Here is an 11,278-nt window from a genome sequence, read left to right as displayed (position 1 = left end):
TAGGACTGTTATTACTCTACCTCAGTGCCCCCCACAAGACACTCTGTTACCACCAAGTAATTGCCATATTGCATGCTAAGTCTAAGGATATTTTCCAACAGCAGTTTCACCTGTTTCCCTAATGATTCCTTGTGAGAGCCAGTGTGGTGTAGTGGTTAAGGTGTTGGACTACAACCTGGGAGACCAGGGTTTGAATCCCCACATAGCCACAAAGCTCACTGGGTGACCCTGGGCCAGTCACTGCCTCTCAGCCTCATAACCCTATTCATAGGGTTGCCATAAGTCAGAATCGACTTGAAGGCAGTACATTTTTTAATGATTCCTTACCTCACAATTTTTGTTTTTTTTGTTGTTTCACACAATGTAAAAAGCCAGTTGTGGAAATCTAATGGAATACAGTGGAAGTTTAGTGCTTGTTTTTGTGATGATTCCAGAAATATTCTGTTTGCAAGTCCTAAAATCCAATATATCGTGGAAGTTTTATGCTGTCATTTTCCCATGATATGTTACCACCACTCATGTAACCAGGTGAGTTGTGGTATCCCACCATGCAATTAGCCCCTGCCTTTTTTTTAACCTCACAAAAATTGTGCTGATAGGTGAAGGATAACAGTCCCCTCCATACTCGCTCCCCACAAAAATATCAGACTTGAAAGGAAGAGGGGTCACATGGAGACATGATGAGACATGCTTGCAAGGTGAATTATGGGGCACTACAGCATGCATGTCTATAACAAGTGAGTGATGCAAACAAATCATTTGTTCCAGCAATCTGAAAGGCATTTCATGCAACATGGCACTATATCAGCCAACAAGCCATGATTCCTGGTATTGCAGTGTGAACGGAATATTAGAAATTGGGACAGAAGTGCTACTATTAATCTGTAAACCTAGTGCAATAAGCCCTATGTCTGAATGCAGGCTAACCAACCCCCCCCCCGCCCCCCATCAAATAATCAGCTTCCATTTCTGTTTCTACAAAGTAGCTTCTTTAGCAAGAGTGATATTTGCTGGCCATGCTGTTCTGGATGCAGCAAGGGAAGGTATTTTCTGTGTTGCTCCAGCAAATGTTTTAGCTGTCTCAAATTAATGAACATAAAATCATTAGAAATCCAAACAACCACTTTTCAGAAATCAGCTGCCAGATTTATTAATCTACCTGGAAAAAGTGGAAAAACAGAACTTAAAATAAACTCTCTTTAAAAGGTACAGTTTCAAAAGGGTTAATCAATTCCATGTAACATCTTCATGTACCACTCCCCGCTCCCCCTGGGAATTCATTCAATGGTGAGTGAATTGCCTATTTTGTTCAGTGAATCACTACCTTATACAGTATATATAATTTGTAAAAATATTATTAGACAGTTGAATCAATGTTAGGCTTTTTTTTAAACCACCCACCCCATTCACCAAATATACATCTCTTCCTGACAAGTAATGCTCCATGCTAATATTGACAGAATCAAAAGCATTTACATAACTTTTCATTGTATTTGGAAAAAAACCCCATCTAAATCTGTGTTTTCCCACCTTCAACCCATGTTATTCTCTAATCTGTCAGCCCCAGCCAGCATGGCAAATGGCCAGGGATAATGGGAGTTGTAATCCAGAATCTGGGAGGGCCACCGATTCCCTACCCATCATAGGGCTAAACCATATGCTTGCTTATTTAGCTATAAAGCAAGGTGGGTGTATCAATGTTTCATGCAAGAAAGGAGGGCAAAACCCAAGTTATGCTCCATTGAGTTAAGTCACTTCCCCTCAGGCCAGCTCTGATACTAAGAGAGAGTCAACAGGGACAAAGCAGCTTTAAAAAAATCAGTATAAAAAGTTATACTGCCATATACTGCCACTACCGCATTATAGCCAAATGGGCTTATTAAAAACATACACACAGCTGAGTTTGGCCTGTAGACAAACTGACCAATAGCCATGTTGGCTAGGGCTGATGGGAGTTGGAGTCTAACAACACCTGGAGGGCCACAGGCTCCCTACCCTTGGGTTTAAACATTCCAGAGCTTGGAAAAGTTACTTTTTTGAACTACAACTCCCATCAGGCCAATCAAGTGGCCATGCTGGCTGGGGCTGATGGGAGTTGTAGTTCAAAAAAGTAACTTTTCCAAGCTCTGAAACATTCTAGTCCACACCATACACTTTTACTCTGTTCACTTAGTCAATTGGAGCATTAGGGCTATTGATTAGCAGCAAGAATGTGGAAGGCTTTCCATTGAGGTCTTTTTTATGTAGCATACCATGGATTTATATACATGCACCTGTTAAGATACCTTATGCTTCTAGGTGTATGAGATGCATACCCAGTGTGCTTTTCTATAACCGTGGTTTATAGTGGCTAACACTCGTTAGTTCAAAATGAATTGCATAATAAATCATTTATAGCTTTATTGGTTTCCTGACCGACACTGAGTGGAAAGTAAATCACTACCTCAAGGCATCTTTGATATCATGTCATTTACAATCATTCCTGTGGCTAACAGTTATGGAGTCCTACTCCCACCTTTCTTGTTCCAAAGTTGTTAGCAACTGGAAAAGATGGGGGGCAATGGGGAGACAGGAGGGGAGAAACTACCATGAAGAGTCACTGCTTAAAATATTCACTGGACAGCTCAAACCTCATTTCTATCCTTTTCAAACTAGGAAACTCAACATTTCAGAAAAGGTCTTCATAAATATTTAAAACTTTTTTTCTCTTTATATGTAGAATAAGGTGTGTTTCTTGCTTTCAATATTACCCTTCTCAAAATTAAAAAATAAAAACCATTTTAAAAAATCAAAAAACCCTTTAAATTGTCTTCCAAACATATCTGATCACATTTACATTTAGTGTCCAAAACAAAGTTGATTGATAGCATCAGTGCCAGCACTACAACATCATACAGCAAAATCATTGTATTCTTTGATGGTTTGTATAAGTCTTGGCTCCACTGAAAGGTATAAAAGATTCTGTAGAGCTCCTCTTAGCAAGCTGAAGCTTACTATTCATTTCCCAATGCATGTAAAAGCTGCTTATAGCACAGCTGTGGCATAAGCTATTTTTTCAAAGCAATAAATTGTTCAAGTCATCTATTTTGTCCTGAAATGCTACCTGTAGTTACAGCATTGCTTATAAACGGGCATAGTAAATTCAGCAAAGAGAATATTACAGAAAAAAAGACAGCAGCAGAAGCATTAGCATTATCTAGTATGTATATAGGTTATCAATGTAACACAGCAGTAAAAGATTTAAATGCATATTAATGGGTACCATGTCTAAAAATTACTAAGTACCTATTTTAGTGTATTGGATATTTTGCTCAAGGAGTGTTTGCTGTGGTCTAAACAGCATAATGAGATATGTGACCTAGTAGTTAATTCCTATTGATTAAATAACTTATTTATGCCTAAAAGTAAATGGAAGGGCACAATACAACTTTTCCTCTGTGATCATAATTCTGTATTCAGTCTTGAAATGATATCCAGAACAGTTCATCACATGGTATTACTATACTCTGGTGGACCTTGAAAAGTCTAAAAAGGTTGCATGTGCTGTACTTGCATAGCAAGAAAGCACCAGATAGAAGAAGCAAATCTAAAACCCTGCAACTGGCAGTTTCAAGCCAGGGATGGTGCTCTCCGGCCCACAGTGAATGCCTTCCTTAAAACAAACACAAAGCAACAGAAACAATATGAAGAGATAACTTGTGAAAAACAGAGGGCAACATAAAATAAACCAACAAAAGCTGAAAGGTGCACTGCTTCTCCTAGCTCCTACCCAATTCTAAAACTTGTAGAATTGGTCTACAACTAAGCAGTAGAGCCCACAGTTTGCACGCATGTGATTCTAGGTTCAGTTCCTGGGACGTCCGTGCAGGACTGGGAAAGACTCCAGTCTGAAACTCTGGAGATCTGCTCAGGTCAGGGTAGACAATACTGAACCCGCTGGATGAAAAGAGGCTACGGTGTGGCAAACAGGGAAATTGTGGGGGAGTGTTCATGGCAGATAATTTCCCAAGTAGTGTACGAATGTTTATTGATCACATCTAGAATTAACTGTACTATGGATACCCAGAGAACTTGTACAATATCTTTAGGCCAATATGAAACAAAAACAGACATGATACAGCTTTGTTGTACTTAAAACCTGTATGTTCTATTCCCAATCTTAAGGAGAGGAAAAAAGCAGACCCACCCTTTTCTTCTTGTTCCACAGAATAAAATTGATAGATCCCAATCTTCCCCTTTCAAATAAAGTGCACTGTCCATGGCAGACCATAGGAGTAATGCAACAGGAGAAGCCCCTTTATAGTACTATTTTATTATTTTTAATTCTTTTTTTCTTTCTTTTTTCTTACAAAACCAACTGAAGAGGATTCAGGTTTCCTCCTGGTCTCAGGAAAGAGGAGAAGCTTGGTGAGGGGAGGTGGGCTTCTTCAGAGTCACTGCAGTTAATATACATAGCCTTCATTATAAGGGTGGGTGTTACAGCAGCTTCCTTCCTGCATGTAGACCATGCTCTCATCAAAATGGGACAGAGGCACAGTGTCCTCTTCATTGATATGACGCTCCATGTCAGTCTTCAGCAAGGGGCGCTGGTTGTCCGGAAAGGCCATGGAGAAGAGGGCTTCAGGATCGCAAACAAACTTGTAGACGTATCTTTCTCCAGCAACCTTAGGGGCAAGGTCAGAGAAGGGGAAGGGATGGAAAAAAGGTAAGAGGTAGAAGTGGAATTTCCTTTCATCAGCTGCAAAAAAGTACCCAACACTGAAAACCAGATGTACAAGAGAAGCAACAGATGTCCCAGTGGGAGTGGTGAAGTGAAATGGAACATTTATTGTTTTCACTGTTGAAACATGTCACCACACTGTAGGATCACTTGCATCACAGGGGTGGAGAATCTCTCTGAGCCCAAGGGCCACATTCCCTTATGGGCAACCTTCTGGGGGCTGCATGCCAGTGATGGGCAGGGCCAGAGGCAAAAGTGAGCGAAGCAACAGATACGACTCTTACCTTTGTATAGAAAAGTCATGTATCTCTTACACCCACGCCCCATGCATCTCCCTATATCCTCCATGCAGACAAGGAAGAGGCATTATCGGAGTTCAAGGAAATATTACAGCCAGGCAAAAACACTCAAGGAGAGCTTGAATTAGGGCCATGGGGGGAGCGTAGTCTGGGAAGAGTCCCGAAGGCCAGATAGAGAGGCCTGGAGGGCTGTATTTAAGCCCTGGGCCAATGGTTTCTTATCCTAGCTTTATCATTTTACTGCTGTTTGAACTGAAAAGCACATAAAACACCTCCAAATTTGGCCTCCACCAGGCTTGGGAAGCTGCTTCATAAGACCATTGAGCCATCCAGCTCAGTACTGTTACTTGGCAGTGGCTCTCCAGTATTTCAGACAGGAGTCTTTCTATCCTACCTGGAGATGCCAAGGATTGATGCTGGGATCTTTGGCATCCAAAGCATGGACCCTCGAATAGACTGAACAATATAGTTTCTGCCAGCAATACTACAAGAGGAAGTATTGTAAGGAGGTAAGGATGTCCTCTGTCCAAGCTCTAACTTTCTGTCTTATATATAGTTACTTTTCATCAGATGAATGTAACATGTAGGCAGGGTCTTATTCTCTATGCTGATTATTTTAAAACAGGTTTAAGCTGGGGCTGATTTGAAGAAAATATGTTTTTAATTAACAAATACAAATAAACTTGCTGAATGAAGTTCCTTTTATTTGTTCTATTATGTGTGAAAACTGATGTGGTGCAGTAGTAAAATGCTGGACTAGGACTGGGCAGACCCAGGTTCAAATCTCACTCAGCCATGGAGCTCACTTGGTGAGCCAGTCAGTATCTCTAAACCTAATCTATCTCATAGGGCTGTTGTGAGGATAAAATAGGTTGGGTGGAATGTAATCCTGAGCTCCTTGGAGGAAGGTGAGGATGAAAATAATAAATAAATGAATGAATGAGTAAATAAATAAATTGGGCTAACCTGCCAGGGAGTTTAAGAATGCGTAAAGGGGCAGATTCAAAATCCAATCCATATATATGCAATTTTAGCATTTCCACCAATGTAGGAGTCAAATTCTAAATGTGAACCTATGGATTCTACATTAAGAGGGACAGAAACCTCCAAACCACAACAATCTTAATGTTTGCAGCACTTCCGTATATTGGGAACAAACTAGTTGGAACAATGCAATTTACAACTGCTTGTCCTTATAAACTGGTTTAAAGATTAACATGAAACATTCCAATGAAATTTGATGCCACATTAGCTGCTCACCTTTTGCATGATTCCCTTCTCATAATAATAACGAAGTGAACGGCTAAGTTTATCATAGTTCATGGCTGGCCTGTTTTTCTGAATCCCCCAGCGACGTGCCACCTGTCACAGAAAGAGATTAGCACTGATTTGTTAAAATGCATTTAACAAGCAGGCTTTATCTTTGGCTGTATTTTATAAAAGAAAAGGCAACCTAGAAGTCAAAGATATAAACAAAACATTTTCTAACACAGACATGGTTCAAGCACGGAAATTATTCCAGGATACAAGTGGGACCGTTGTAGTTTGGAGCGCTCCTGTTCAGGGTTCCAGCTAAGTCTTTCTTCCAGGTTGTAGTATTGAGACAGAGATAAACTTTCTTCACACCATGTAAAAATTGAAACATGTCTATCGTGTGTACCCCATCCTGGGTCACTTTTTTTTCTAAACTAAAAAGTCTGATTTGTTGTAAGCTTTCCTCATAGGGGAGTTGCTCTAGCCTTTTGATCATTTTGGTTGCCCTTTTCTGAAACTTTTCCAGGTCTTCCTCCCAGGGTTTGACCACCCTACAGACATCTATCTTCAAGACCACTATGGTATGAATGCTTTAGTTTCCATTTTAAAGAAACTATTATAGAAAGACAAATACACTTTGCCAAAACAATGAAGTAATGCTCCTTAACCAAAGTGTATGCAGGCATTCCAAGGGAGACCTGGACCCTTTCTGCTCACCTCTTCTGGTTCAATCAGCTTAAATTCCATTCCTCGGCCAGTCCAAGCAATGAAGTGAGAGTTTGATGGATCATCAAGAAGGGCTACCAAAAACTGCCACAGCTGAAGTGAGCCCCGCCGCTGATATGTGGGCCCTTCACGATATATTCCCGGCTCCTGCTTGATATCACCTGCACAAAACAAAGCACTGCTTAATGAAAATCAATTTGTGTGACCAACTACTGATACAAGCCAACAGCTGCAGGAAAGCATGTATGTCCTACAAAACTGTATGTGCTGCTTTTTCTGTAGGAGATAGTCCAGCACAGAAGATTTGGGTGTCAGATACACACATCAATCAATAAAATGCTATCAACTTGGCTAAATTCACACTTGCTTCATTGCAGTCTCACTTGTTTGTCCCATTCCCAGCCCATAAAAAACTAACTTGCAAGCGTTATGCAAGACATAGTCCTGAAAGAGCATGGCCTGTTTTTATAACAACTGGAGCATCTGAAGGATTCCATATGTACACAAACTTTGCACAATCCCTCATTTGGAAATGCAGTGTATGATTTCTATATCTGCAAAACCCTATGACTGAAGTGCCTTTAGCATGCAAATTCTTCTAAGAGTAATTTGACAGAGTATTTGACTAGGACTTAAACAGCATGAGCGTTATGTATGTACGAGTATGCAAATCCTGCGGATAGACAAGTTCCTCTTTGGCATATTGGGCTTGCATGCAAAATGGGTTTGTATTTAGCATAGTTTAGCCGTGCATTAACAATTCTCCTGAGAAGCATTATGTCAATTGGAAAGGCAAAACAGACAATCTAAAGATTTATCATAAGTTGACTGTGAAAAAGCCAACAAAACGCCAATGTTCAGCACAAGACAGTTTTTAATCTCACAGAGCAGCTCACAGAATTGTCAGCTGAAAAGCTCAGAAGTGAGATTACTTTTTTCTGCTAATAATGAGTGCAATGCCTGATCTTCAAGCAAAAATGCATCATTTCCCACTTTGATGTAAATAAACAGATATAAAAAGGAAGCTGAAGTCCTGTGCTATGGTACATAGCTCTGTAGTAAATCTGTTCATACAGGGACCTTTTACACCAATACAGGCAAAAGAAGGCTATTTGTATTTAAACACTTTTCTTTCCATTAGATTCTTACTTTTGATTACATCTGACAACTCTGTAAACAAAGACATAAAATTGACTGAAAACCAGTTTCTTAAGTAGAGAAACAGAATTTGATGCTATTTTTATTAGGCCAATCCTTTGCAATGTCTCTGAAATGATTAGTTTGAGAGTAGGTGATTGTTTTTAGGAGTTCTAAACTGTTTTTAGAAGTTTTAATTGTATTGTTTTAGTATTGACATGTCTGCTGCCAAGGGCCTCTTTGGAGGAAGTTGTGAGGAGATGATGATGATAATATAGAATTTCAATATCAAAAAGGTAGCACATGCTCAATGTAGTACCATTGAATGTTGGCATTTAAGTCCATAAAACTCATTCCTATCCAGTCTCAATGTTCAGAGGAAGTTAAAGAAACTCTGCAACAGAAAGATGTGAAATAATTTTCAATCCGCAGAGGAAGGTTCAGTTTTTTGCCCTAGCACTGTTGAACTTATTTCAGTCTTGGAAACTGAGGATTTCATTTGAACACCACCTTTGGATGAATACATGCATAACAGAAAAAGATGACCAAAACAGTGCACCCCTCAGCTATACAAAAAGCCCAGTTCCATAACTGAAATGCATAGGAACCTACCTGAGTCAGAGCATTGGTCCATCTAACTCAGTATTGTCTACACTGACTGACAGTGGCTTTCCAGAGTTTCAGGCAGGGAATCTTTCCCAGATCTACCTGGAGATGCCAGGGGTTGAACTAAGGGCCATCTGCATACAAAGCAGATGCTTTACCACTGAGTTCCAGCCCTTCCCCTTTGTGCCTACTAATGAACCGAATGCCAGTTCAGCCATTAGTCTTGCTCCTTCCTGCTAACCAGCTCCACGTTCTGTTTTATTTGGGTAAAAATTAACTGAGCACCCTGCACCTGGATGGCTGGGATGAGAGGAGGCTGCATCACTTCCTCCCTTCCTTTCTGCAAATTGAGACAATAATCTGCACCCCAGCAGATTAAGTGGAAGGGTGCACGGTCAGCCTGATCTTCTCACATTGTGCAGGGTTCCACAAAAAGGAAGTGGTGTGCACTTCTCACATCTTAGGCACCTGGCTACAGAGTGTGCTTTCTTCATTTTCCTCAGCTGGAGTTGGTGGCAGAGGGCAGGCAGTCGTGAGACTGACGGCTGACCTGCGTTCTGAAGTGGCACGCACATATATCTTTTCAACTGCCAGCTCTTTTTTTATTTTAGGTCTTTTTGACAACAATAATTACATTACATAATTTTTTAGCTCTATACCAATATGGGGATGACACCATACCTGCCACTAAGTCAATTAGCTGTTTGTTTTGCAAACCAACTCCCCGCCCCCCAAAGCCAGAGAGTAGCACAGTTAATGTGACATGAAATGCCGGTCCAAATTCCTTTGGCTATAAAAGCAACATTAATGTCATTAGCACTTCTCCCCACAGAATACATGCTGGATTTATATCTAATAATGAGAAGGCTATGTTTTATTTCATAAGACATTTGATGCTAGTTAGCAGTCCTCAAGAACATTTTTAGAAAATAACTGATATTATACATTATACTCTTAGGCATCAGCTTCATTAAGCAAACTAATACAACGTTCAACAAAGCACAGCTTTCTCTACAACACACAGAAACCCCGAATAGCTCTGTGGCATTTGTACTCCATAATTCATCTCTTCATGGATAAAAAAAGACAAGAGTTTGCATTAGTCATCAGTAAATCCAGAGTAGCTGCTTTCTGTTCTGCTTCGTTAATTAAAGGATCAGCTTTCAATAAATCTCTAATAACAAGCTGTATGTGATCATCGCTGCAATTGAAATCCTCCTATTACTTCTCAGAACAGCCAGAATGACAGTGCTTTATCTTGTCTCTGGGTATAGAATCTCTTGCTGGCAAAAATAGAATGACATCCTATTGAAAAGCAGGCTTTGGTTTCTGGAGGGAAAGGTCAGTCTTTGGTCAGGCATACGGCAAACGGTCTGTTAAATGGCACTGAGATGGAATAGTGCTAACCTTTAAAAAAAAATCAAGTAAAAAAAATCCATATCCTTTCCAATTCTTCACATGAAGAATCACTCTCCTACAAATACATATCAGTATAACATACCATCAAATTTCTCTGGAACAACACAGGTGTCATCATAAAACTGTCTCGGTCCTTTTTCATACATACAACCTGGAATTTTAGAAAGAAAAGCTTATTTAGCAAACAGATGAGGAAAAAATGCTATAGGAACTCAGAACAGGCATCCTGTTAAAACTGAGGGGTCAAACCATGAACATACGCTGGATTGGTCATTTTGTTCTAATCTAGAGAATGAGTTGATAATAGAAAGTCCTGCTACAGCACAAAATGCCAACCTTCACTGTAAGAAAATCCCCTTTACTACATATTCTTGGAACAGTGGTTTTGCCAGTCAGGAACAGCAGTTTAAAACGCAGAAATGAAAAAGTCATGAATCAACTGACTTTCAAAGTATGTATTAAATTTATTTCCCACTCATCCTTCCAAAAGGAGCCCAGGAAGGCACACAAAAAAACCCTATTTAATAGCAACAAAAAGAAAAACATTTTAAAACACAGTTACAGTTTAAAAACATTCTTCTATCCAGTCATCTCTAGGATGTAGCAGATGGCATGGTGGGGCTGCGCCACTCACATGATCTCCCTCCAGCTGCGTCACTGCGGCATACTGGGATGGGGAGGAGCGAGGAGGTAGAGAGGCTGGTGTGGTGCAAACACACCAGCAGGATTACCAGATTGGCTCCACCAGTGTTTTTGCATGATGCTGCCATCACCCCTCCCCATCCCAGCATGCAGCCGCGACACAGATGGAGGGAGGTCAGATGAATGGCACAGCCCCCCCCCTTGCTATTCACTACTATAATTACCTTATATGGCATTACCAGGAAAAGTTACCAGAAGAAGCTCACACAGAGAAGTATACAAAAAAGTGAGAGACCCTTCAGTACAGCTGCTCACGGTCTTTAGAGCCAGAAAATCCAAGATCACATTTCTGCTTTACTGTGTGGCACACTGGTTGACCACTATGGGTGGATTTGCATGTAAACTGCTTTTGCCCTATTTATGTCCTTTTACCAACTTTGTCTGGTTTGTCAGCTATGACCATTCTTGATAAGGC

The 11,278-nt window shown here is 40.4% G+C and overlaps 1 protein-coding gene across 4 annotated transcripts in view; it reads right to left on the bottom strand.

Moving 5' to 3' along the window:
- Positions 1–1,142: 1,142 nt before the first annotated feature.
- Positions 1,143–11,278, bottom strand: part of ETV1 (ETS variant transcription factor 1) — a 103,896-nt gene continuing 93,760 nt past the window's right edge. For all 4 annotated transcript variants that reach the window (XM_061586525.1, XM_061586524.1, XM_061586522.1 and 1 more), the window contains 4 exons: positions 10,244–10,312; positions 6,991–7,160; positions 6,280–6,381; positions 1,143–4,664 (listed from right to left, as the gene is read on the bottom strand). In XM_061586525.1, the coding sequence (XP_061442509.1) occupies positions 4,443–4,664; positions 6,280–6,381; positions 6,991–7,160; positions 10,244–10,312 (563 nt within the window). In that variant the 3' untranslated portion in view covers positions 1,143–4,442. The remainder of the gene's footprint in view (positions 4,665–6,279; positions 6,382–6,990; positions 7,161–10,243; positions 10,313–11,278) is intronic.

Source organism: Rhineura floridana, chromosome 10 (genome assembly GCF_030035675.1).
Source record: "Rhineura floridana isolate rRhiFlo1 chromosome 10, rRhiFlo1.hap2, whole genome shotgun sequence".
In the NCBI taxonomy this organism is placed as follows: domain Eukaryota; kingdom Metazoa; phylum Chordata; class Lepidosauria; order Squamata; family Rhineuridae; genus Rhineura; species Rhineura floridana.
This window is presented reverse-complemented; position numbering and strand designations above follow the sequence as displayed.